General features: G+C 38.4%; 2 protein-coding genes across 2 annotated transcripts; one reads left to right on the forward strand and one right to left on the reverse strand.

Moving 5' to 3' along the window:
* Nucleotides 1-226: 226 nt before the first annotated feature.
* Nucleotides 227-6,085, reverse strand: LOC136255008 (uncharacterized). The gene has a single exon (XM_066047729.1). It carries the CDS (start codon nt 6,083-6,085, stop codon nt 227-229), a length of 5,859 nt encoding a protein of 1,952 aa, XP_065903801.1.
* A 9,686-nt stretch (nt 6,086-15,771) lies between these two features.
* On the forward strand, nt 15,772-21,340 carry LOC136256356 (uncharacterized). The gene is made up of 2 exons (XM_066049292.1): nt 15,772-16,129; nt 20,693-21,340. The coding sequence occupies exons 1-2, from the start codon at nt 15,901-15,903 to the stop codon at nt 21,118-21,120; spliced, it is 657 nt and encodes a 218-aa protein (XP_065905364.1). The 5' UTR covers nt 15,772-15,900; the 3' UTR covers nt 21,121-21,340.
* Nucleotides 21,341-27,515: the final 6,175 nt, after the last annotated feature.

The following is a 27,515-nucleotide window of genomic DNA, read 5'->3' on the forward strand; positions in this document are numbered from 1 at the left end:
TCAATTTCTGGTAGTGGAGGTCAGCAGTAAACTGCAACAGTGTGTGAAGCCTCGCTACCGCATGTCGTGTCGGGGGTGATACGGTTCGCTCCTGGTAGCAACTGCTCGTGATTGATCGACCACGCACGGATCCCACTACTAACATCCTAATTAAAGCCTTCAAAAACGCATGCGACAGTACACGTGATACAGCATTACATAATACATTACAAACAATAACAGTTAGTCAATTCTCGACATCCTCCGGGGCCAGGCGAAGTACATTTGCCCACTCAGAGATTCTCTCCAGTGCCCTTGTTGCAGCTCTTCTAGATGGTCTGCCGGTTGAAGGCATCTCAGCTGTTGCTACTTGAGTAGTTTCATCACAATCAGATCTTGACTGAGGAATTCGAAATTGTTCAGCATCACTACTTGAAATCTCCAACGGATATAATTTCACAATGGGTCTAGTTGTCTTGTAATTGCTCATTCTAATGTGAGCAGCTCGAACAAGGCCATCGTTCCCTTCAATGAGGTCTTCCACAACTGCGAGCCTCCAGTGAAGCCTGGATTTGTCATCATGCACAATTACTATGTCTCCCTTCTTGATAACTCTTTCATTACTTCCTGATGCCTTGTGAAATTCTCGCAATGAAGTTAGATATTCACACTTCCATCTTTGCCAGAACTGTTGAATCAGCCTTGTTTGTCTGTTAACTGATCGTCTGAGTGTAGTATCATTCACTGCAAAGTCAGGATCATTTAAGTCAACTGGGTCATCAAGTGGACATGGAAATGGCCGTATCCTTCTACCATAAAGCAGATGGGATGGCGTAAGTGGCTCTGGGTCAGTTACATCTGACGATATGTAAGTAAGCGGCCTATCATTCAGCATGGCTTCTATCTCTGTGATAACAGTTTCAAGCTGCTTTAAGGTGACAAATGTTCTGCCAAGTGTCTTCTTCACCGCCTGCTTGGTTAATCCAATGATACGTTCCCAGAATCCCCCGTACCATGGGGCACGCTTGGGAATGAAATGCCAGGTGACATTCTGGGATTCTAGAGCTTCCTTCAATGCTTCTAAACTAAACATCCTCTGTAATTCCTCCGCCACCGCCAAATACGTAGAGTCATTGTCAGATATCATCTTCTTTGGTAATGATTTGCGACTGCAGAATCGACGAAATGCCAACAGAAATGTCTCTACTGTGAGGTCAGTCACAACTTCTAAATGTACTGCTCTTGTAATTGCACATGAGAATAAACAGATGTACACTTTCATCTCCTCTCGCTCCTTAACATACAGTGCCCCAGTGAAATCGACTCCAGTAACTGTAAATGGTGGAGCTTCCATGACACGAATCTTAGGCAGTGGTGGTGGATCTGGTGACTTGAATGGTTTCCCTATTAATTTCTTACATGGCACACATCGTCTTAACACACTCTTAACGCATTGTCTAATACACGGAATCCAGTATACCTGACGGAGTGCAGTGACTGTAATGTTTACTCCTCCGTGATGAAGTTTCTCATGTGTATCAGTAACAATCATCCTAGTCACTGTATGTTTGCTGGGGAGAAGGTAAGGAAATTTGCTGACATCAGTGGTTGGTGCATTGTGTATTCTTCCTCCGCAACGTATGAGTTTCTTATCATCAAGGAACAGGCGAAGTTGCTTCACTAATGGAGGACACTTGGATGTTTTCTTACACAAGAAGGCAAACTCTTCTGAATAAACTGAGTGTTGAACTCCAGTGATTAATTCTCTACGAGCCTTAGATAGTTCTGTGTTGGTAAGAGGTCCAGATTGTAAAGGTGTCTGTTTCTGAAGATTGTGTAAAAACCGGTAGACATAAGCAGTTACAGCTGTCAAACGGTAAAGATTGCTGTAGCGTGATGGATCAACAGTTGTAAGTATGTCTGTTCGACTCTGCTTGAGGGTTGTACTTACCACAGGTGTGGATTGTTCTGTAATTTGCACATCTAAGACACTGGTTGGTGTCCATTGTGGCCACTTAGTTCTATCCAATAGCCAGTCGGGGCCATGAATCCATAACTGAGAGGAACGTAACTGTTCAGTAGATATGCCTCGTGTTAGTAGGTCAGCAGGATTGTCGCCTGAGGGTGTGAATGACCACTTCTCTGATGGAAAATCCTTAACTATTTCTGCTACTCTTGGCTTGACAAAGGAATTTGATTGGCCTCTATGGTGAATCCAGTGTAGCACTATTTGGCTATCTGTCCAGAGATGGACTGGAATTGGCTGAAAGTAAGTTGACAGAGATGATAGTACAAATTTTGCTACTCTAGTGGCAGTAACAGCAGCCATTAGCTCCAGTTTAGGTAGTGTTAATGCTTTGATTGGAGCGACTCGACTTTTGGACATGACGAAAGAGAGGTTGTCCTTGCTATGTAGATAAACAATCGCACCATACGCTTTAGTGCTAGCATCTGCAAATACATAGATATGGTCAATCTTTCTATCTGGCAGACTGGGGAAGTATGCTCTTGGAAGAGTCAGGGTGGGAAGAGCAAGAATGTCACCTCGTATGTTCAGCCATCTGTCGGTAATGTTGTCGTCAAGTGGGGTGTCCCATGTGCATTTCTTTTGCCACACTTCTTGAAGTAAAATCTTAGCACGGATAGTGACTGGAGTGGCCCAACCTAAAGGATCGTAAAGCTGCGAGGAATCTTGCAAAATATTTCGTTTTGACACTATGTTGCTTGGTGGTAATGGCTTGGGAACTAGTGACAGGGTGTCAGTCAAGGTATTCCAGAGAAGACCTAGCACATGTACAGTTGTGTTGCTATCAATGGACTTGTCGGCAGTGGCAGTCTGTTGCAAGGTTGTGCTGTTAGTAGCCCATGATCGAAGGTTAAAATTTGCTTGGCTCATGATATGTCTTGCTTGTGAATAATACTGAAATAATTGAGTGTCTGTGTCACATCCAGATATGATGTTGTCAACATAGATGTTCCTTCGGATGTCTTCTGAGATCGGTGACTGGTACTTACGCAAGTGTAAGTCAATCGTTGCATGCAGCATAAATGGTGAGCTGGCAGTACCAAAGGGAACAGAAGTAAAACGGAAAACTTGAAGAGTGCTGTCAGGGTTTTCTGGTTGGATAGGCCACAGAAAACGTGTGAAGTCTCTATATGATTGATCTAATCTCACAAGGAGGAATGCCTTCTCTATGTCGGTGGACAACGCATAGTTGTGCAGGCGGAAGCGTAACAAAATAGCACACAAATCATTCAAGAATGGTGGTCCAACTTGTAGACAATCATTTAAACTGGCTGCATATGAGTTTTCATGGCAACTACAGTCGTAAACAATCCTGATGGGTGTTGTCAGGGAATCCTTTTTGACTGGGTGATGGGATAGATAGTGAACAGGTGTAGTAAAGCTATTGTCGACACGTTCAATGAATCCACGACGTTCTTGCTCTTGAATGATGTTGTGATACAGATTGAGCAATTCAGGAGTTAGCATCAGTTTGGTGAGAAGAGTCTTAGTTCTACGCTGACAGATGTTGAAGTTTGATGGCAAATAAGGTTTGTCATCCTTCCATGGGAACTTAGCACAGTATGTACCATTTGGTAATTGGGAAATGCTAGAAGCTTGGTACATACTGAGGAATGAAGAACTGGATTGTTGAGGACATGTTCCAATGGCTTCTACTGACCACAGTTGTTCTAAGTTGGGTTCCTGATTGTGATCTGTGATGGTCGTCAGCTGTAACAATATTGAAGTTGATAATTGAGTGGCAACTTGTGGCATTGGGCCAGAGAGTAGGTATCCCAGTTTAGACTGCTGGGCAGTGGGACCATCTCCTCGGATAATCCGATCTTGTACAAATGACCAGTAATGATCAGTGCCAATGAGGATAGATATGGTGAATTCTTTATTGATAGTAATAGGAGTAGCAAGTTTCAAACCTTTCAAATGTGGTAAAGTGTTCAGAGCTAGATGATAAGAGTTGGAAATAGGTGTAGCAATTGTCGGTACAATTAAAACTGAAATTGGTATAAGTTCACCCGCTAGTGTTTCTACCTGGACAGTGGCAACATCAAGAGTTTGAAGGGATTGTGATTCTGCTCCAAAGGATGATAAAGCTACTTGCGTACTAGAGGTTGGCTTGACTTGTAGTTCAGTGGCTAATTGTACGGACATAAAAGAGCGCTGGGCTCCCTCATCAAATAGAATATTGGCATTCATTCTCATGTGACCATTAACAACTGGGGCTACAGCAGTCTTCAACAAACATATAGGGGAAACCTTTGGAGTGTTATGTGAAGCCGGAATTACAAATGATGATACTGGAGTAGCACTAGGTACAGACGTAGCAGGTTGAAGTTGTGTGGTTGTTGGCTGTGTACTCTGAGGATTACTCATTGGTACAGTAGTAGCATGATCTTGACCTCCATTGCACAGGCTTGTGTGGTGTTTGCGTTTACAATGCCGACATCGAAACCTTGAGGTGCATTGAGACACCTTATGTCTGGCCAAACAGTTATAGCATAGATAGTTTTGCTTTACAATCTCTAGACGTCTCTGCTGGTCAGTTATGACAGTACATTGGTGTGTGGCATGAGGCCCTTTACAGAAAATACATGATGGTGGCCCTTTATCTTGTTTTTTTTTGTGAATATGATTGGGTTTAGAGCCAATTAGGAATGCAGCTGTAGATTGGGATGAACCCAAAGGTGAATTGTGGGTCCCACACTCTAATATCCGAATCTCTTTAAGGACAGCTGACATTAACTGAGGTAATGACCATTCTGGGGTGGTCTTCGATCTAGCTATGTTCAATTTGACCTCTTTAGGAAGCTTTTCACGAATAACAGTGACTAGTAGGTCTCCATATGTCTCTCCAGATTTCCCAAGGGAAGATAAGCCACGAGTATGACTTTCCACAGTGTCGTGAAAGTTGCGTAAACTGTGCAGTGAGTTTGTGGGCCTCGGCAGTTCCAACAGAGCTCGCATGTGTGTATCAATTAACTGTTCAGTTTGGCCAAAACGTTCTTGTAGAATAGCCACTGCATGTAGGTAATTGTGATCACTGAGAGGAAACCCTGCAATAACCTTAGCTGCATCCCCTTGCAGTTGGGCCTTCAAATAATTGAATTTCTGCACACCACTTAGATTGGGATTGGAGTGGATGGCAGCTCGGAAGGAATCCCAAAAAGTTAGCCATTCTAAGGGGTGTCCAGAAAACATCGGTAGAGTTAACTTAGGTAACCTGCTCGCAGCAAACTGCGGAGTATGATTGGGAACTTCTGGTGCGGTAGTCATAGGTGTTATCATCGGGGGTTCAATACTTCTAGTACTCACTATGGGGAGTCTGCTGGAGGGTTGACTAGTGTCCAGGTTGAGATGAGACAATGTCGGTAAAGCTGACGGTATAGAATATAAGGGAGCTAGTGGATGGGGGCTAACTGCTTCAGTGCTTCTTGGAAGTAATGGAGGAGGCCCCAAACTGTGGACATAGCTCACTGATGGGTAAGAAATTGATGAAACAGAAACTGAGGTTGAATTGAGCATTGAAAATGTAAGTGTTGAAGAGATGTTACTGGTTGGAGGGCTACCACACACTTTTGGTAATTCAATATCAACATTTGAAACTGATTGGTTATCAACACTTGTGACTGAAGATTCATTAACAACATTACTGTCATGCATACTTGTTGATTGGGAGCTAGCTACACTACTCACAATGTCCTGGTGTGATTCCTGGGTTGCATCATTGTCATCTTCAATTGTCTCTTGTTGGGATGATGGTGTAGCAGGACGAGGCTGCTTTGAAAAAAGCTCCACTTGCTTCTTCAGCTTATTGATGTTCTCAATAATAAGATCTTGCCCCTCCTCAGAGTCCATGATTGCCTCTTCTAGCTCGCCTGGATCCTGAATCAGTTCTGCGATCTGTTCATCCAGCTTGGTAATCTGTTCATGCTTCTTTTCTAGTTGCGAGACGGCAGTGGTAAGGTAGGTAAGGGCTAGTTCATCGATCTCCTTGTCGAGGGTTTCATCTACCTTGTTGAGGATTCGCGTGACGTGCGAACGATACGCTCTACGAGAAGTCTGTAGGCGAGTCAGCTGCTCCATCGCTGGTAGTGCACTGAAAAAAAATGCAACGGCAAACAACTGTTTATGTTCCGCGAGGACTTCAATCCTACCAAATGGGTCATTTAGCCTCCATTTATAGATATTTCATTCGAAGTGGCTATATTTACGGGCCCGTAACGTAGGATTTTTTTTGCTATATTTACGGCATTCCTAAGTGCGCATGTGCAAGCACCTCGTGACTTAGTCGGTCACGGTGCAAATATTTATTTACCTGGTCGTTTGTTGTATAACTCGAGTATCAAACACACTAGGGTTGGCCCGGCTTCGCCGGGACGCTCGCTTCGCTCGCTCCAACCCTAGCTCGCCTCGAACTCACCCAAAAACTTACCTTCATACAGACAGTGAAAGTTATCATTGTGTTTAACAGGCAAACGTCAGGTTAACGTTAGGGTTAGGGTCGGGTTCAGCTTTGGTTTCAGGGGCGTAGCCAGGATTTTTTGAAGGGGGGTTCCAGCACCAGCATTGAGTTACTAGAAGCAGGGGTCTGGGGGCACAGCCCCCAGCCGCTGAGAGACTTTCAATATTTTAATAAATCAAAACTCAGCAAATTGCTATATTTTATGCAAAAAGTACATTAATTATGATGCATTAAGTGCCCTTGGGATGAAGGTAGTACTAGATAAAGTCACCTAGTGGAAACAGATAGCATAACACATAGAGACACATATAGTAATCTGTAAGTGATGGTTATATCTCACTGTGGTATAGGAGCCATGAATCCACTGATACAAATGACAATCAAAACAATATAACTATACAAATATGCATAGCATGAATTCATTTTGCATAACACAAGTGATAAATTACTGGAGCTCTATATCTTTAAACACTGCACACCAAAGCTATAGCAGTTTAAGGTCATGCTAAGTTTTGCATTTAATGTTGGAATGTCTGAAAAACTTCATATGGACATGGATATTTAAATGCATGTTCTATTAGAGTATACCTGACTGCTCTATTAGAGTATATACCTGACTGCTCTATTAGAGTATATCGATCTTTTTAACAAGTTTTGAAGGGGGCTCATGTTACCTCTGTAAATCCTTCCCTGAGAGATGAATGTAAGTTTTATCAATTGTTGTGCTGTGCCATTACACTATATTGCTCACTCATTTTGTCCTACCACACTAAATGGTGTGTTAGGATCCTGCTTGCAGAAGTCTAAATTTTACAGGGGGGTTCCTGAATCCCCCCTCCCTACGCCCCTGGGTTTCTTCTTCACTGGTATGGGTTAGACTATAGACTTGTAATATTTAAATAGTACAAAAACAAGAGAAATAGCCAGCAAGCACCGGTGGTACAGTGGTAGAGTGTGGGTACTCCAATCCTGGATGTGTGGGTTCGAGCCTCGATAACATCACGCTTTTTTTCTTCATTTCTTAAACCTTAGGGTGTCACGATTTTATCTAAGTTTTTTTTTTTAAATAGTAACAAACTAAGTCATGAGATGCTTGCACATGCGCACTTAGGAATGCCATAAATATAGCAAAAAAATCCTTCGTTACGGGCCCGTAAATATAGCCACTTCCTATTTCATTAGGCCACTCCAAATAAATTCTCTGTTTCCCGTCCTGGACTCAAGCATATTTGCATGTGGGCGGGCGGTCCATTTCCATTATTTCATTATAAGATTGGCAGCTTTTCAAGCCAGTATTTGCCTGGTACAACCATAAAAAGCTGCACAAAAGCATGCTTAGGCTTGTTCCTTCCTTTTTAAATTGCAAAAATAACACAAACGTGAAATTTGTGCTGACTTGATAGCACTGCTGACACGTGAGCTTTATTGAGCCTGCCAGTATGCAAGAATAACTGGGAAATAATAGAAGAATACGGAATAATGGAATATTTAGAGCTGACAGTAACCAGATGCGGGCGGTGGACGGGAAACAGAGAATTTATTTGGAGTGGCCTTACCTTCACTACAGAGTGGACATTGTACACCGCTATTTGAGATGTATTGCCAATCCAACACTGTATGTCAATTTAATTTTCAATCAGTAGGCCCATGACCTCAAATTTCTGGTATTGGCTGGACTGTGCCCATCAATATCAGCTGATCAAAATGAATGGCTTAGCCTACCACAAATGCTGTAGTATACGCAGCGCAACACTGAGAGAGAAAGACAGTGCAGCTAGGGCTGAGCGATAGTGAAATTTTCACTGTTCGAACGATATCAAGACACTGTTCACGATAGACGATAGTAAAACGATAGTGATAATTCACCTATTTCCTATTAGTTTCCTTCAAAGAGAGTTGTAAGGAGGGATGTACCATGCATGTATTTTGCATAAGATATTAAACAGCCTTTTAGACTGATTCTTGTTCCAAAAAGTTATTATTTTAAAGTATTTTGCAGATATTTCTCCGTATTTTACTTGTTAATTACTGTCTGATAGTAAATTTTCAAGCGATATAGGCGATACCGATAGTGATACCATCCCGATATTCCGATATGCACATACCATCCCCCAGCCCTACAGTGCACCTTATCCAGGCCAGCTGCAGAGTACGCAAAGGAACCTGGGGAGAGATACTCGGGTAGAATGCGTCTTTATCCATGTCCCTTCAGCTAGTAAAAGAAGCCTGTCATTCCTCCCTGTGATACGTACTTGAATCGGCCAAGAACGTAACGGCGGTACCCAGTTAATAAAATGTGCAGCTCTTACGGTAGTTCACAAACTGCACAACAATTTATAAATTGTTGCGCATTTTATGAATTCACAAAAAAAAATTTTTTTTATTCACAAAATGCGCAGCGCCATTTATAAACTGCGCAAATTCACAGATTGCGCCTAACAGCACTTTGGTGTTGCAAAGATTTGGAAATCCTCAGTAACAGATACAATAACCAGTACGCGTTAGGCGCAATCTGTGTGGATTTGCACAGTTTATATATTGCGCTTCACATTGAATGCGCAACAATTTATAAATTGTACAGGTGTCATGCCATAGTATCTATGGTCGTGCGAGGGGTCTGACACTTCGAAAAGAGCGTACGAGATTTCCAGATTTCTACCGTGATTTCTGATTTCCAGGTTGATTTCTACTGACTTCCACCAAGAGTTCATAATATATAAATATATATATTATGTACTCTTGCTTCCGCCTACGCAAGCTTTAGTTTACGGAAATATTCTCCAATTTACAGAGAATTACAGAGGTTAGAGGCTTGATTTCTGATTTCTACTGCAGGGAGCGTACAAGATTTCAAGAAGTGTCGGACCCCTCGTGGTTGTGCTGACATGGCAAATGGCAAGGCGAGATGCGATACAGTACAGTTGTATCGGTTGCCGACCTACTGTCGTTCCAAGTATTGGATCACAAGATTTCTTCGTGGCAGTGTATCATTGACGAGGTGTGAGTTTCGGCACTATGAGTTAGAGATACGTCAAAAGAAGGTCACAGAGAGCTATTTGAAAGGTTCTGTATCAGTATAGAGGAAACTATCTTGATCCCAATCACACCTCCAAAAGCAAAACAGTAATGGAGGAGAAGGTGCAGAAGATATCAGACGTTTTGAATGGAGATGTTCTATGTTTGCCGCCTGCCAAACAAAGGGTAAGGATCTAACTGGCTTTGTTTGTGCCTGCATGCCCTTCACAAAATTATGTAATACAGAATGAGAACAACAAAACTGTGTTTGGCCACCATCATTTAGTTACAACAGTTGAGAAATTTTATGACATAGTAGAGCATGTGCACGTGCACTCAACTGAAAATGTACATGTAGACTACAAGAAAATATGGAAGTATAGTGAATTATATATGCTATATTCAGGGGTGGATCTAGGATTTATAAAGGGGGGGGGGGCTTACTGAAGATACTGATCTCTTGGGTGGAGGTGTGCTTTGCACACTTCCCAGTATGAGGGGGGTCTGGGAGCATGCCCCCCCTGTATAATTTTGAAAATTAGATGCTAAAATACTGCAATTTGGAGACATTTCCACATAAAATGCATATTTCTGCCTGTAGATATTTTATATACTGTATACTTCCTATACATTATAGCAAGAGTCCATATTATGGACTCTTGATTATAGGTATGGCTATTTGTTAATGGAAAGGTTTGTTACAGTGTAGCTAGGTTCAGACAACCAAGCACATAATGCACCTGACCCTCTTACAATTGCACAAAAATAGGTGCATGTTAAAATAATAATAATAATAATGCTGTAACTGGAAAATTTTGAAATTTGAATGATACGAGATTGAATCTGAGAGCATTTTCAATGGAAATTGTGTACCTGAATTAAGTATTGCCATCCATAATAACTACACAAGTAGATGAATCAAGCCTTTTAAACACACCAAAGCGCTTCATTGTGTGTATAGGTACAGATAGATTTGGAAAAATTAACAGAACCAACTTGTGCTTCCACTAAATGTTCTATTAGAGTAGTTAGGTGACTGCTCTATTAGAGTATCTCGATCGTGTACAACTTCCATGCTGAGCCAGGTCCTTGTTGCACAACCTTTAATATAAATCCACTGATAGTACTTTGGAAAATTGTTTATAAGGTGGATTTAGGAGTATTATGTATTATCAGTGATCATATAATTGTGCTAAGACAAAGTTTCATTGTAATACCAGCATATTGATCAAGTAAAGCCTTAAAGTGAAGGGGGGGATTCAGCTCCCCCCTGGATCTGCCCCTGATATTATTCTCAAGCATCACAAAAATTATAGCCACCAGTCATAAGACACTGGATGTTGTGGAAATGGGTGGTTAATTATATAGCAATATTCTATGCTGAATAAGTAGCCAGTCCGGTTCCCAAGTTTGTAATAATGCCAAGCTGTTGTGAAGGACAAGTCAGGCTGGATTTTAGCTGATATTTTTGCAAGAGACCAAACCTTTGTGACCTCCATAGGCATAGCAACCATGCACCTATCAATTTTCTGATATATTAATTTGCAAAAAGATTGAGACACTCTAATAGAACAGTCATTTGTTCTGATAGAGCAGTCAATAAGTGATCTCAGACGAAACCTGTAGCGGCATGCCTCCAGGCCCCTAGTAAGACCATGTGTGTATTTTGCACCTTTACAACTATACCTGGAACAGACCCCCACTACGGGCTTGATTTCTTCACTGTTCAGCGTTGTTTGGTACCTTAATTTGGCATACCGCAGTACATATAATGTGAACATCACGGACCTTGAGTCTTCCTATTTATATCTTTGCTGACAGTGGAAAGTGTGATTTGTGGTAGTTAGCACCATGTAATGACTTCCCTTCATGTGTCACAGAAGTTATCTGCATATTCTGTTACTGCATGTGGTGACTGGAATGATCACAGAGGAGCTCCCATACAATGCTGTGTAACTGGCTGAACAAAGCTGAAAGCAAAGAGAGTGTGAGTGTGTGTGTGTGTGTGTGTGTGTGTGTGTGTGTGTGTGTGTGTGTGTGTGTGTGTGTGTGTATTGGCCTTATTATTATTGGCAGATGAATACATAAAGTCTGCATGGCACCTGTTTCAGTTAACTATTTGACTTTACTCTGTTTGTACAAACTATACCCACTCAACTAATTACATAATCCTTTGTTTAAAATGAAATGTATTGAAATACATTAGACTACAGTATGCCACAGAAATTATTATAATTATGCACCTATTAATTGCTTCAGCTGACAGTTCGATATACATCATCACATTCTGTGTACTCATTTGTACCATTAAGTAAACATGTATGCATTTGTTCATGTTGTGGTAAAATGTTCAGCTTAAATAATCTTCTTGGTGAATAGTTGGATTTCTTTGTGAATCAGTGAATTTCTTTTCATAGTCTGTTGTATATACTGATGAGTTATGATGTATCACATGCATTAACAGATAGTGTTTGTTTATTTAGAATCGTTGGATGACTATTGTCATTCATGTGGAATGATTAGTTTGGATGATGATACGACTGATATGTATAGTGAAGTCTAGTTATGGAGACAAATTGTGTATTCATGTGTGGATTCCATAGGTCAGATGCAATAGTTGCTCATAGGGGAACCATGAAAGCTGTTTAGGAAGACATGTGGTTACAGCCAGGCAAGATGAAAATAACTTTTCTAGGTCTCGTTGTTCATCATTAATGGAGCTGTGCCTTTGTGACTCATGTATTGGAGTATATTTAGTTATATGTGTGACACAGCATACCTGATTCCAAACAGTATATGTTTGCACTATTAACTGGAATTATGTAACCAGATGTTGTGTTACATCTGCATGCGTGAGATAACATGAGAGTAAAACTATAAGTACATGTACCATTTAGCTTAAACTGGACATTAAACATATGATGTTGGGCACGAGTTGCAATGTACCGAACCTTTTGTGTTGATAATACATTTCATTACTGATGCAGCATGTGCAGTGTTTGTATGTGCTGGACAACTGCTAAAAAAAGTAAAACGTGCAGGCTGGAATGTGCCCACTGAATGAACCTGCTAGCTACCACAAGTGCTGTAGTACGCAGAGGGAAACTCTGAGAGAGACAGTTTATATGCACCTTAGCTATATCCAGGCCAGTTGTAGAGTACGCATAGAAACCTTGGAGAGGGAGAGATAGGGCCACCCCAAGTGGTAGTCTGGTTTCTGGTCCACCACCCGCATCCAATTTACATAGTTGCAAGATTTCACCATTATTAGTGGTGCACATGCGTAATGATGTCATAATTGATTGCAATAGTTTAATACACATGTATGAACAGGTGGGATACATTTTGGAGAGGTAATTTTGTAATTTTATAAGCATTTCAATGTGCAATTGCCTAAAAAGTTATGTGGCTAGTTTAATTTTTAATGATGTTCTTCAATTAGAGTATGGTTTACTTTTATAGGGTTTTTTTTTACCATGGCTGTGGTTAATTGTAGTGTGTATAATCTAACTACAAGTAGAATCGTTGTGCCATGGAGTATTCATTCGGTTATGCCTGATTTGTCTGTTGAGGAGTTTTATTCTACTAAAATAGTTTGTGAAGTTCAGAAAAAATGCTGCACTAATGATGTTGTTGAATTAAATTTTGTAAGTTTGGGTAAGTCCAAAGGAACACTATACTGAATAGAACTTTGTGCACTACTAAGTGCTGCTAGTCAAACATTTGGTCCAGTTTTACAATACTATGTAAAAAGTGTTATCCAACCATCACCATTACGTGTTAATGCTTTTGCTCTGATGATGTATAGCCAAAGACAACTCTCTCAGCCATCACTTCCTCCATATTTAACAGGGCACAATAAGAAGGACAAGCTACATAATTCTATTTTAAATTTCTTTAAAAGCAAACAGATGTCGTTTCCAGTTCACTCTACAGGAAAAGGTTTTGTAAAAAGTTTATCTGATTGCTTATTGATATTAGATGGACATCATGCCACTCTTTGAAAGCAATCATGTCCTATTCCTGAAGTATTCAATCAGTTTTCTGGCTTTAACATGCCGGAACTAGCAAAGCACAGAAAGAGGGAAACTACCAATATAAATTTACCATTACTGAAGGCTTCAGCAATATCATTGTTTCAGCATCTTCAAGATTCATTTTGGAAGAATCCTGCTTGGTCGGAATTTAAGCAACATGTTGGAACTCTTGCTAAAAGTATTGTGAAATACACAGAGAACCTTATGTTTCAAAACAAAACAATGAAGGAAGTACATTCACATTCTACCCCAGTCAGTCAATTTTCAGATGCTTTATCTGTAAAGTATGTTCCTTCGTGTGGTGGAATGCAGTCTTGCAATTTTGATGAATTAAGTGGAGTTTGGAGCAGAAGAATTACAATGAGTACATTTTTTTAAATGACTAGCTATTCCTTGTGATGCAAGGAAAAGGTATAATTACCTACAAAACCTAACAAACTGTGGCTTGAAATTTCCTATTATGTATCTTACATATTCACCTGGTAACAATGTCGACAACTCACATTTTGTTTGGTGTGTTGTGGTAGAAGGTTACCATGGCTTCAGTAAATTTAGTATTATACCCTCTGTGTCACTTTTAATATATATACTGGAGAGGATTGAAGATCCGTGGTACAGGGGTCAAGTATTTGTCGGTTACAAGGATGCTGCATTTGAACTTTCATCGGCATGCTGCAGAGCTTTCAAAATCTTTGCTATCTACTGAAGTAAATAAAAGTGTTCTGTTGTATAGTGATGGTGGACCGAATTATAAATTAACCGATGTTTCAGTACAGGTATCATTGATTGCCTTGTTTCTAAAATTAGATTTAGATTTCTTGTGTTGCACGGACAGCACCTTCACACTCGTGGCACAATCCTGTCGAGCGGGTAATGCCAACACTCAATTTGGGTCTACAATGCATTGGCTTAATGCATGAAAAAATGGATCTAACCTTTGAAGGTGATGACGAGTGCAACACGTGGAGACTACTTTACTCACCTCACAAGCTGACTACAAAGGAACGGACTGACCTTCAGGGCTGTTATCTCTGTTGTGTCATTTACCTGTGGAACACAAATTCAAGATTTGAATTTACCAGGACGACTTCATGAAGTATACATATGTCAAATCGCATGCTGGGAACCAATTGAAAAATTATACTACACAGCCAAATTCTTGCCCATTTGTGTGTATTGCACTTCAGATGTTGCTGTTGTTCCCAAGGAGAAGTATCCTCTAGTGCTCTGATTGTAGTGACAGATCTGTAATAGTTATGAAGTAGATTTATAGAGCTACAATATGTTGTAAAAAGTATGTATTCAGTAGTACAAGAAACATTTTTAACAAGAAAATATTCATGAGTAATAATGACATAATCTCGGACATAATGGCCAAATCCGCCCGCCCGCATCCTTATTTGGATGTGTCCAGGACCAGAAACCAGACAACAACTTGGATTGGCCTAAGCCGGTCTGCAATATAACTAGAACGCACTTGAATAGGCCAAGAACGTAACGGCGGTACGCTGATCATGAATGGACCACAATTCAGTTCATAAAATGCGCAGCTCTTACGGTAGTTCAAGAGGGTGTCACTCATTGGCGGTAGAGCCATGGCCCCCCCACTTTTTGGGACACTGTTTGCAAGAAAAGATCGAGATACTCTAATAGAACAGTCAGGATCAGGATATTCTAATAGAGTAGTCACAGTATTCAGAGAAGCAGTGTAGCAAATTCCTTAGCTACGTATGTGTAGTTATAAATAAGGAGATGTAATTGGTGGAGAGCAACTATTGTCAGCAGGCTGTGACCTTTTTTTTTTTTCTTTTTTTTGGTCTTCAACTTACAGCTGGCCTGGCCCCCTCACTTTTTGGCCTGCTCCACCGCCCCTGGTGTCACTCAAATATACACTGTACTACGATCTGCGACCGCGGTCAAAGCTAAAGGCCAGTGAACAAGGCCAATTTTTCACGAAGAACGACAGTCAAACTGTTTTCCCAGCACGGTCAAAGCTTTGCGAGTAAGTAGTGCACGAAAATACAGCGAAAATAAACGGAACCAGGTCCATGGTCAAGACAAAAATTCGATGAAAGTCAACGGTCAAAATCGAAAATCGATCTTGACCGCGGTCGCAGATCGTGGTACAGTGCTTATTGGAGTGACACCCCCTTGGTAGTTCACAGACTGTGCTATAAGAATTGTTGCGCATTTTATGAATTCACAAAATGCGCAGCGCAATTTATAAACTGCGCAAATTCACAGATTTTTGTTTTTTTCACAGATTGCGCCCAACACCTGTTTGAAGATATTATACCGTTTAAACCGTGCTGAAGCGTTTGTTAGTTACGCAGCTCCAAGGTGTTGCTGGGACAGCCCGGCGATAAGAGGCTAATAAGAGAAAGATGACTGTGATGTGGCCATCCGGCTTGCCCAAAAGCTTGCAGTTCTTGCTGTTAGTGATGATGTCCCTGGTTGGCAGCGCAATTGCAGAGAGAAGTTGTCCTTTGGGAAAGTTCTGCCGTATTGGAGCCAACTGTAGCAGTAATAGTAACCAGTGTGTTGAGACGTGCCCTATCTATGGCAGAGACAGATTCCAGCAGGGTAACTGGAGTACTGGAAACTGTGAAAAAGGTAAGCGAAGCCTAGCTATAGCTATACTATAAGAGTTACGCATAACTTTACCACCTTGTAGTCTCGCGTAGCCAGACCACTTTTTCCTTTGTGTGTGGGTGGGAGAAAAAAGTGCTCTGGCTATGCGAGACTAACCACCTTGTTGAGCAAGAAAAGACGTTTCCTGTGGTAGCTAACATGATACTCAATCTTTCTCAGCTTTAAAATCAGGTTCACCTGATTACACACTACGACACATTATTTCCTTGCCATGTCCACAACTTATCTACTGTGTAGATCAGATATATGGTCACATATTTATCTGAGGATTCTCACTTTCATCATAATCATCATGATTGTTTTCTCTTTTGGGACAATGGAGTGAAACGTTGTATGGATGAGAGTGGGAAACAATAATATTGCTCTAAGTAATTATAACGAAATACACTATAAAAACAGGTAATATAACTTAAGTTACTTTACTTACAAATGTAATGGGTTACCTAAGCAATATAGTTACTGTAACGAATCTAATATTACATAATATTATTACTACAAGTAACGAAGTTACTAATCTCGTTAGTAATCCACTGAGCAACGCCTAGCCACAACGAAGTAATGAAGCCTACTGAATGAAGCTTATTCACCAGCTTCTTACTTATAACCAAGATTTGCACATTGTCCAACAACGCAATCATGTCACGTGATAAGGTGGTAGTTTCATGTATGACAGCTTAAGGCTGTGGACACAAAGTAATATAATAGGTAATATTATTATAGTTACTTTATTTTATGGGTAATATGTAACTGTAACTAAATAATTCAATTGCAAGTAATATGTAACTAGTTACTTGTAAAAAGCAACTAGTTACTTGTAAAAAGTAACTTGCCCAACACTGTTAATCCCTAATTCAGTCATGGGTAGCTATAGACTGAAGTAGGGATTAAATGTCCAATAGTGTATCTTCAGATGTAGGCAACCTCCCTTGTTTTACTAAAATTCCTGATTTAACCTTCTCCTAATTGAAATCTTGTGCTGTCAGCAAAGATAAATGGATTACAAAGGAGAACACAAATAAGTGGGTAGTTGGAAAAGGTGGATATGGTCGGATGTGGACACGGGCATTCTCAAAAAGTACTTTTACATTTGTATAACAGTTATTTTTCATACCTACCATTGTTTTTACAGCAGTCTTTGTTTCCAGACCCAGGTGTCGATCTTGTCATAGTGCTTATCCATTTATAATTTCACATGCGAAAGATAGACCAGCACTCCACAGAATTCCATAGACCATTTAGTGTTGTACACATGCTCTAAAGTCTAATACAGTGGAACCTGCTAATCAGGACACTTGAAAATAAGGATACCTGCATGATCTGGATGCTTGATAATGATCCCACAGTATCACTTAGCATGTAAATAGATCTAGAAAATTTGATAATCAGGACACTTTGGCCATTCCCAAGGTGTCTTTAATACATAGGTTCACTGTACAGAGTTATATAATTGTAGAGATTAGCTGGCCGATTTGTAGAATTTTAGCCAAATTAGAAATTTAAGATTACAAGATTCATGCTTCATTGCTGACCCCTTGTGACATTTTTGGTGTTTTCATTATTTTTACATCATCTAGAGTACTCAAACTGTAGTTTTCATCCAATTAGTAAGTGTCCATTGAATCTAGCTGCATTGTTTTGTTTTGTTTTCCATAAATAAACTAGCACAATGTAGCGACTCTTCGTAGCTGTTCTGTATCTTCCCAAATGTCTGCACTTTGTATGCACATCCTGCCACATGTATGACCATTTGTGGGAAACCACAGTAGTGGATAGTAAGTTTAAACAAATTCATGACTATAGTAATGGAATTGTAATTTTAACTCAAAATTAGTGGAGAAGACCATATTAGGTAATCAGGATGTTGCCCTGCATGCATGCCTACAGAGTACTGTATAAGTATCTCACTAATGCACCTTTTATGGATGTGTTTTTCTCTGCTGGTCTTTTAGCTCTGTACATATTCCTACCTTTATTGTTATTATCAGTATCCCACCAGTGACCTACAAAAAGGCTACTGGAAGCCTGTGAACCTTATTCTCACAAAATTTGCTATGTAGCTACACTGCATAGTTCATTAATGGCTCAGATTGTAGAATGATTGCAAACTGTTTAGAATTATATAAAGTAGGTAAAATTGAGGTGTGTGGCCAGTTTTTCCTCTCAAACAGTTAATTATAAGTTCATAGCATCATGGACTCTTGATAGCATTGCATACCTCCAGTGCAATAAAAAAATACACTGGAACCCACAAAACAATCTTTGAGTAGCTAGATCATGCATAGTATATATTATCTATGAATCATGTAACATATAAACATGGGTGGGAACATTGATATACTTGATGTTATTCTCAGCATTGTTCTTTACCCTATTTACAGCAGACAACCACGAATTCGAAGTGAAAGAGAAATTAATGTGGTTTCATTTTATGTACAGAGAATTGAAACATACTGTATACTTTGTAAGTAACAGATATTTAACCATCAATTATCATTGTTATCCAATACACAGCATCCAGATTTTACATCATATGCAATTAACACTAATTGCATCCTAAAGGTCTTTGAATTTTCTGTTCCACAAACAATAGTGAATTGTTCTGCTGTGAAAACCATAGCAATTTGTTCTGCTTGAAAGTTGCTCTGTTCTGAAGAACAATTTTGCTTTGCTCAGACAATGATGCTGATGTTGAGTTGTTCTGTTTAGCTGAGAATGATTGTAATTGTACTGTTCCAAGAATGACTGTGCCCTGAGAATAACAGTCGAGTGATTTATGAGAATGATAGTTAGTTGTTCTGGACAATGACAACTTTTGAGCCAATTATGCTTTGAAAAATTGTTGATTATGGTTTTGAGCAGTGCTTAAAAATTGAGCCCATTATGCCCAAAATTATGCTTTCAAAATTAAGATTATGCTTGACAGCTATATCAACATTTCATGTATTACAGTATTTGACTGCTCTATTAGAGTACCTTGATCATCAGTATTACCAAAAAGTGTGAATGATTAACTAAAAATAATAACATTACACATTGATATGAAATGCAGTAACATGTATACTGTTTTCATGTTTTGCTGTATTTTTTGTGTGCACATTATGCACTTTAATTAGAAATTGTACTGGCATAATGCTTGGTGTTTTTGTTAGCCTGTTATGCTCAAAATTATGCCGGCATAATTGGCACAAGCCTACTTGTTTTGTTCTGAGAATAACAATGAGTTGCTGACAATGATGTATGTTTGTTCTGCTCCTAGAACCGTAAACAATGATTATGGTTACTCTGCTATGAACTAATATTAGCAGGAGCCCAAGGCACAAAGTGTTTAGAGTTCTTTTCCAAGAACAATGGAATGTGAGGTTCTACCACCTTTACAGTTTTTCTGTTGAAGAGCACGTCTTTACACCAATTTACTAAACTTTCTGACATCTCATTAACAATATTCACTAAATAGAAATGAAGATCAATTGTTTGAGTTGTGACACATGTTTGAGCTAAGAACAAGACCAACTTGTGGGTTATATTGTGGGGTTTTTTTTGCGGTGTACAAATCTGTAAATTTAGTTCTTTGAGAAGGAAACATTATATTGAAGCCTCTGAAATATAATTTATGTGAAAAGTAGATACCTACCTGCAAACATAACTTACTAAACGATAGATTATCTGATGCATAGCTGATAGAAGTTGGTTATAAAATGATTTGCCTTACTTAGCATTGGTATTAATGTGGAGTGGCTAGCAGATTTAGCCTATTCAGTTGCAGTACAGCACATGTTATTTTTTAAAGTTATTATACACTTAAGCTTATACCTTCAACTAGCTTTTGTGTCGTGTACAAAAGTGAGCACATATCAGATTAGTGACTGGTAACATAATCCTTTGGTTACATCAATATCAGATTTCAATAGATTCATATTGGTACACCTTTGATTAATTTATTACTTTAAGAACTAATTTTGTAAATTTGAATGTTTTCTAATTATTTTGCTATGATGAACTGCTCTATAAAAAGGGTGATTGGATTACAATTGCAGAAAAATATCGTGGAGGCTTTGGCGAGAGAATTTGTGTAATAAATTATAACTGCAATATACCTTTGATTAATATACGTCACTTTGATTTTCACATGCATATGAGGGGCATGTGTCTTTTTAACTCAAAAGATTCACGCTTTTAAGACTCACTCTACAGCTCTGCAGCTCTTAATTGCTTGTAGAGCCTATTAGGAAATTTGTATTCTACATGTTCAAAATCCACTATGCCCATGTCTTGAACCATGCATGCACCACGAAAAAACCACCTCAGAGTAGGGCTTTCCTGTATAGAAATTTAATGCAAGCATTATACATGTACATGCAGCCTTTATTTCTCACACTTTGGCTGCTTTTAACATAATTTTGTTGGTGAGGGACAGATAACCACACATTCACACACACTAAATTATTACAAAAAATTAGGCACAATGCCTCAATAGCTTGACAATGTGCATAATTTACCCATATTTGTTGTTGCTCTTCTAAACAGTACCAGATGGAGCTCAGTACTGGATGGATTCCACACTGTATGAACTGTTTATTCTACCTAATGTGACTGGAGAATTTAAGGATTTGCTGTTCATTATGAGCGATGAGTTCCAAAGAAGTCATGATAACTATGACTATCTTGATTACATCACATTTCACCTTTATCCATCTGATAATCCATACTTTTACTTCGGCAATGGAGATACTACTCATAATGTATTTCTGGATTACTATGATTTGTATCTTCCTGATGTTATAGAAACTTGTTCACTATCATCAGCAACATCTGATCCTATTCCACTGAATGATTATGAGTTACAAGTTGCAGTTAGTGCTGAAGGAACTGAGTTACTAAGACATGATATAATAATTCATGTTGTCAATCAGTTCCCATCTTCTCCAACACATGCTGGTAAGCATGAACAGTAATAATATCACTGTTCAAAGATTAACATTGAACCGACATGTGCCAACACTCAACAATAATAACTCTTATGTACAATTTAATGGTAAGCTTATTGTAAATCGCATCTCTCCAAACACCAGCACTATCAAAGAATTAGCTTAGTGTTTTTTTAGATCTGTACTTTAACTACACCAACTACCTGTTGTACAGTTACATTTTTCCTGCTGAACGATGAAGCCCTCATTAATGGTATCTGTACTCTTCATATCACAGCCAATGAGCATGTTCATGGATATACAACTTAGTCCACATAAAGTAGCCTATCCAGCCAGGTACTTTTAACTGGTAATAATTCTAACCACCCTTACCATATGCTGTTTCCAAGTGATATCCTCCTGGACTAAACCATTCTAGATATTGTTTATATCAGCATTCACATAGGAAATGATATTTGCAAATGCTAATATGGTAGTATCAAGTGAGGTTGTGACCCTCATGAATTTAGTTTAGGTATAAACTTAATTATTAGCTTCTCATCCTCCAATACACAACATGGCAATGCAGGTGAGCAGATTTAAATTTTATTTTATACGGTAGATAGCTGAAGAGTAGGGGCAGTACATACTGGTGTAAATATGACTGTAATTGACTGTTCTATTGTGCTGCCTTGATCACTGATTAGTTGATACAAGCACTGTCTAATAACATAGGACCACCTACCTCCTTCTCCTGTTTCCATTACATGTGCTCATAACTAAAGTTGTCATTCACAGTAATGGCAAAATGTATAAATTATTATAATTCTAGGATTATTAATTTGTTGGAAAACTGTTTAAATTTGTAGGAGTGCAGGAAATATGCCGAGATAATTTTGGGAATGATAGGGTGAAAAATTAGGTCAGTGTTGATAAGCATAATAAGTTGAGATTGAGATATTAACACTTTTAGCTACTCTAATAGAGTAGTCAACAGAGTATATTTCTACTAAAAATAGCAAATAAAAAGGCATTTTTACTGCTTCATAGTCTTGCTAAACATTGGAGTCAAAAATAATTGAAAATTGAATTTTTTTTGTAAATATGATCTAACATTCCTAAACAGGTTTTAGTAGCATTCTTGTAGGTCTCTATATCTTGACCAGAATAAAAGCACGACATCAACATTTTAGAGAAATTTAGAATAGAATAATGATGAAACTATTGATTGCTAAAACATTCACCCACCCACCTTTGACCAAACATTGGCAATCCTGACTTGACTAATGCAATCATGTATGCTAGCAGTAGAGTACGAAAGTTGCATCATTTGTGAGAACTCTCCATATCAATTGTACTCCTAATGACATTGATTTGTTGATATAGTGCCATTGTAGATTTGACCTATGATGACCTTTGCAACCATATTTGTATTGCAAATTTGACATTTTTGTCTTTATATTGAAGCATTATTTTACATGTTAAAACATGGTTTAACATATATGTCAACCTAAGAAACAACTTTATTTTTATTTGAAGTCAATAACTTATTATAACTCATCCCACTCCAAATTTTTATTAGTCATAAATTCTTTGAGTCTATGCATAGCTTTAGTGCATACCATGTAGTGGGAGTGTATGTGGACCAAGCAGACGTAAGTGTTAACCCTCCTTAGCCTAATTGAATCTGCTTTCAAATGATGATCTCAAGCATGCAAGGAAAATACTGGGATAAAAGTAGCAAGGCTTGTTGAATGTGTTAGTGCCATGAATTATTTTTAATTTTGAAACGAAAACAGCCCAAACAGCCAATTTTTCTTCTCAAATGCCTTGCATATAAAAAGCTACACAAGATCATGCTCAGAGTTGGATTTGTCTGAGTACATTAATGAAATTTAATGTATCAGACTAAAGTTTTACTAGGAAGCTTAACCTGTACTCAGAGCTTTGTTGTGAGGTGGCTTTATTTATTGTAAAACTACAGATACAAGTAGCAATTCAGTTTATCAGTTTCTCATGTGCACACTGCAGATAAACTGTAACTAGACAGAAAAATTACTCTATAGACAGAAACATTACTGTATAGAGTAAGCCGTCAATGTTCAACCACCATAGGTTCGGACGCGATTTTTCTAAAAAAAACCCTCAAAGAAAATTTCTGCTCTTGCTATGCCTTTGGAGAGGTCTAGGTCATAAACTCTTGCATGCAAAATTTCAGACCTGCAACTTGGGGCATACAAGCTAATCTCTACGATTATATAACTCTGTATTAGACTTTAGAACATTTATACAACACTATATGTGACCGGATTTCACAAAACCAGGCTTCCACACACACAAAATCAAACTTACGATTTTACCAGAAATGGATTGCTGGTCTAATACACTATCATATTTCACACTGTACTTCCTTCAGCACTGACAAGTCTGGTTTCTGTAGCAGCTTTCTTCCGACCCTGTCAAAGCCACGAGTGTGAGATTGGCACCATTAAATGGCCATGGTATTGTGATAATGGTGTGTAGTGAGCTGGGACTTCACAGAGAGCTCGCCAATAGTGTTCTCAGTCAATTTGGAGTAATTTGAGGGCCATGGAGGGCCATGGAGAGCCCAAACTTGGCCTCTGGATTCCAATCGTCTTTAGCTGCTTAATACATTTGCATAAGTGTATAGTATCAATTTGAAATTGGTCCTTATGGAGTGGTGGCCTTTCTATACAGGTGGCCACTTTCCACTCTATTCCATCAAATGTTTGATGAGCAAGACAATACATAGTGGTTTTAGAAGTGTACATTTTTCCAACAAAGGCATTGTTTATAGGTACAGACATACAAAGGTGGCCTTTAAGTGGTCAGTAGTAGGCTTGCCCTTTCAAAGTATAATTCAAAAGTGATATACAGTGTAACATATCTTAGCGGCTACCTTAAACGCCATCTTTTTATAAGGGAAACTTAAAATGGGATATTTCTACTCTAATGCAACTATATGAAGCAGTTATCTAGGTATTATGACCAAGAAGCTTTGGATATCACTAAGACATGGCATTTCAATTCAACTGTTCCACATTACATGTACATATGTATGAGTAACTGTGTTGTTTGCATCCATTATACACATGTATAAGATTAGAAACTATCATCATAATCTGTGGCTGAATATTATTACTATTATACAGTAAAATTAAAAGAATAGATTGGAATATCATTAGTTGTACAGTAAATCCCCTATAAATATAGCTACTGTACCTCTATAATAGGACCACCTTGTTATAGTAGCCACCTCTATTTTATAGGACACTGAACTTACAGCAAAAATATAATCAGTGATTCCTTTATTAGGCCGCCTTATTATTGCTCCAACTTTCTTAGCTTTAAAAGTGGTCTGTTAGTATGGTTTCAGTGAAGTGAGCCCTTATCAATACAAACCCTCACTATTTTAATGCATAAAATGATTTGCGACATACTAATATAAGGTTATTCGCAATTGGTATTGGAAATTACACTGTAAAAATACCATACAAACAGCAGTGATTACAATGTTACACATTAACACTTATAACTCATGATCCACTATTGGTCCCAAATGTAAACTCACAGTGGTGAATGATGGGTATTAGAGCAACATGTAAACCAAAAATATATTTAATTAAAGAATATATATTTTTGAAAATTGAGATCAAAGGAACAAGCTACATTTTTGTGGTTCGACCTTTTCCTTTGAGCAATTATAAAACATTATACATCACCTGAAAGAGAATGTAATAAGGATTTCAAAAATCTAAACCAGAAGTTTTTATGTGAATCATAAGCAAAGTTATGGCCATTTTATTAAAAATGTGTAAGCAAAATAAAATTTTCAGCAGAAACTTTGAGTGGTCATAACTTAAAGGGAGACTAATGAAATGAACCAAATTTTGGTGTGAGAAAGTTTCTTGATAGGGTCTATGTTTGTGCCAAATTTCATGAAAATTGAAAGGGGTCCGGATTTTTTTTTGTTGATTTGGTATGGAATGACCCATATAGACTATAGCTTCTAGTCAACCTGCACTAGGATTTATATATGTGGCAAGACTGAGCCTAGGATATGAATATGCTAGTATCAGTCACACTATAAACTATTACAGCAGCAGAGAGGTACCTGGCCTCACTGGTATTGACGGAAAGCTTAATTGCATGACTGATTGGTTCGTTGATTACTAATTTAATGATGTATGTGCAAATATTCTGAATTTTATAGAATTACAGAGTCCTGAAATCTGTGTAGTATATATTGTGGCCACTTTTGGAATGGTGTCAATAATTACTTATTAGGTCATGAAGTATATCTTAGCTATGTTTTTGGACCTACTTAATATGGTCATTATATTGAGGTGGCTTTATTAATGAGGTCATGAAGTACACCTTAGCTATGTTTGGGACCTGCTTGACATGGTCACTGTAATGAGGTGGTCTTATTGATAGGATCATGAAAGTCATCTTAGCTGAGTTTGAGACCGACATTACTCGACTATATTTAGGAAGCCACTTGATGTTTTTGCTGTATTCGCATACTTGTCATTTCCACAAAGAGGGACAAGTCATGCAATGCTTATATGCACGTCTGTCATAAAAAGAAAAGTGAAATGTGTATTAAAGAAATTTTTCACACCCTACATTATATTATGAAATTAGACAAATCACTGCATCAACTAAGAATGAATTCCTATGGATATAAATACATGAAAATAACAAGGAGAAAACATCCTGACCGCCTGGTAGACTCCTGTAAGCGTTCAAGCGTAAATCGGATGGCTGCAGGTTCGAGGCTACCTAGGTCCAGTCATGGATTTTTTCTCCTTTCTGCAACTTTTCAAACACACCTTAAGTAGCTAATGTCTTAGTGTCTAATGTCTTTGAGCAGGCTGTAGGACCAGGTGTCCTACAGACCTTCAGCACTTGTGCTGTAAAGCTTTAATAAAAATAAAAATAAATAAAGAATGGCCATGCACCACCACCCATGAAATCAAGACAGAGCTCTTGGTCTGTTAATCCTTACCATATATGAACATAGTGAGTTTTCCCATGTTGTGTCAAATTAAGCCACAGGCTCAACACCTAGTGGTGTCCTTCCTGTAAGCTTCAGCCTTGGCCAACTTCTTGGGGGGACTATTGTTCAATGAATGGATGTTTGAGGCAATAAAAGGTCTGTGTGTACGTACTTGACTAGTAACCGTGTTTACAACTACAGCTGCTACAGTACATATTATAAAGCGCTACACAAAACTTATTAATGTATGCATTTAATAGGTAAATAATCAATGCATGTATGTATTAATCTCTGGCATGTTTAATGGAGAATTTTTTCTAGCAATATTCATGCACTGATTAATATCTGCAAGAATCCCATGATTATGTTCATGCAAAATGCATGGAATTTTTAGATATCATGTATTGAATCTTCACAGGATAAAGCTATAGCCACATACAGATTTTCTTGCTTTTTAAATCATCCATGCAGCCTGAAGATTTTCTCACATTTGGTAGCCTTGCATGAAAGTAGCTTTAAAAGCAGATATTGCTAATTATAGATATCCAGATTCTAGAAACTACAGTAAATGTCTAGACTAGCTAGCTACCATAATGTGGGGTACAGAATCACTGGTTGCACTAACCGGTTGGATTTGGTCAGAGTATTGCAAATCAATACATAGGCAAGATATATACTGTATTTTAATCTACACAAAATGTGGACTGGTCTGGCCTGTAAAATAGCTAATTAAGTTGGTGAGGCCTAAGGCAAAACTTGGGCACATATACAGCAATTCGGTAATAGTCCAAATGCATGTTGGCAAAATTGCCAGTACAATAATTCAAAATACAATGATAGGACTTTTTGTCATTATTATGTTGAACTATCAATATTAACTACTATTCTCAAACCAATGTGATACGATAGACTGGAAGAAACGTTTTCTTCAACATTATTTTTGTGATCTAAATGGAATAACGTGAAACTAAAATTCTGTATACATAAACATACAGTGTATGTGTTTAGGATAGTATGAGAGCACTGTGCGATGTTCAAATAATGTTAAATATGTACATACCTCTACGGAAAGTTGTACAGCAGTATCTGCTGCTTGTTCACTATTTTTCAACCTGACACAAACAAAGCCAACATGGATATTTTCAACAGCTGATATGATTATTGGGTGCACCTATAATTATTAAAATAGTAAATTCAAAAACATTTGTATGAACTAGTTGGACAAAATTACCAGGAAATAAATTTTGCTTCACAAACGATTAATGGTAGATGAATAATATAGAACTTTTCGTCTATAACCACCACAAGGAAAGCTTCACTTTTGTGCAAATTTTTATCAGAGGAATGAGCAGCAAACGGACAAATCCATTTCCACATTACCATATGCACCTCTTCTTGTCAACACCAACAGACACTAATA

This window comes from Dysidea avara, chromosome 5 (genome assembly GCF_963678975.1).
Source record: "Dysidea avara chromosome 5, odDysAvar1.4, whole genome shotgun sequence".
In the NCBI taxonomy this organism is placed as follows: Eukaryota; Metazoa; Porifera; class Demospongiae; order Dictyoceratida; family Dysideidae; genus Dysidea; species Dysidea avara.

Excerpts from the sequence above, each read along its gene's own strand:
- LOC136255008 (XM_066047729.1), bottom strand. The coding sequence starts at position 6,085 with ATGGAGCAGCTGACTCGCCTACAGACTTCTCGTAGAGCGTATCGTTCG.
- LOC136256356 (XM_066049292.1), top strand. The coding sequence starts at position 15,901 with ATGACTGTGATGTGGCCATCCGGCTTGCCCAAAAGCTTGCAGTTCTTG. Across the intron at positions 16,130-20,692 it reads TACTGGAAACTGTGAAAAAG|TACCAGATGGAGCTCAGTAC; the intron begins GTAAGCGAAGCC and ends TCTTCTAAACAG.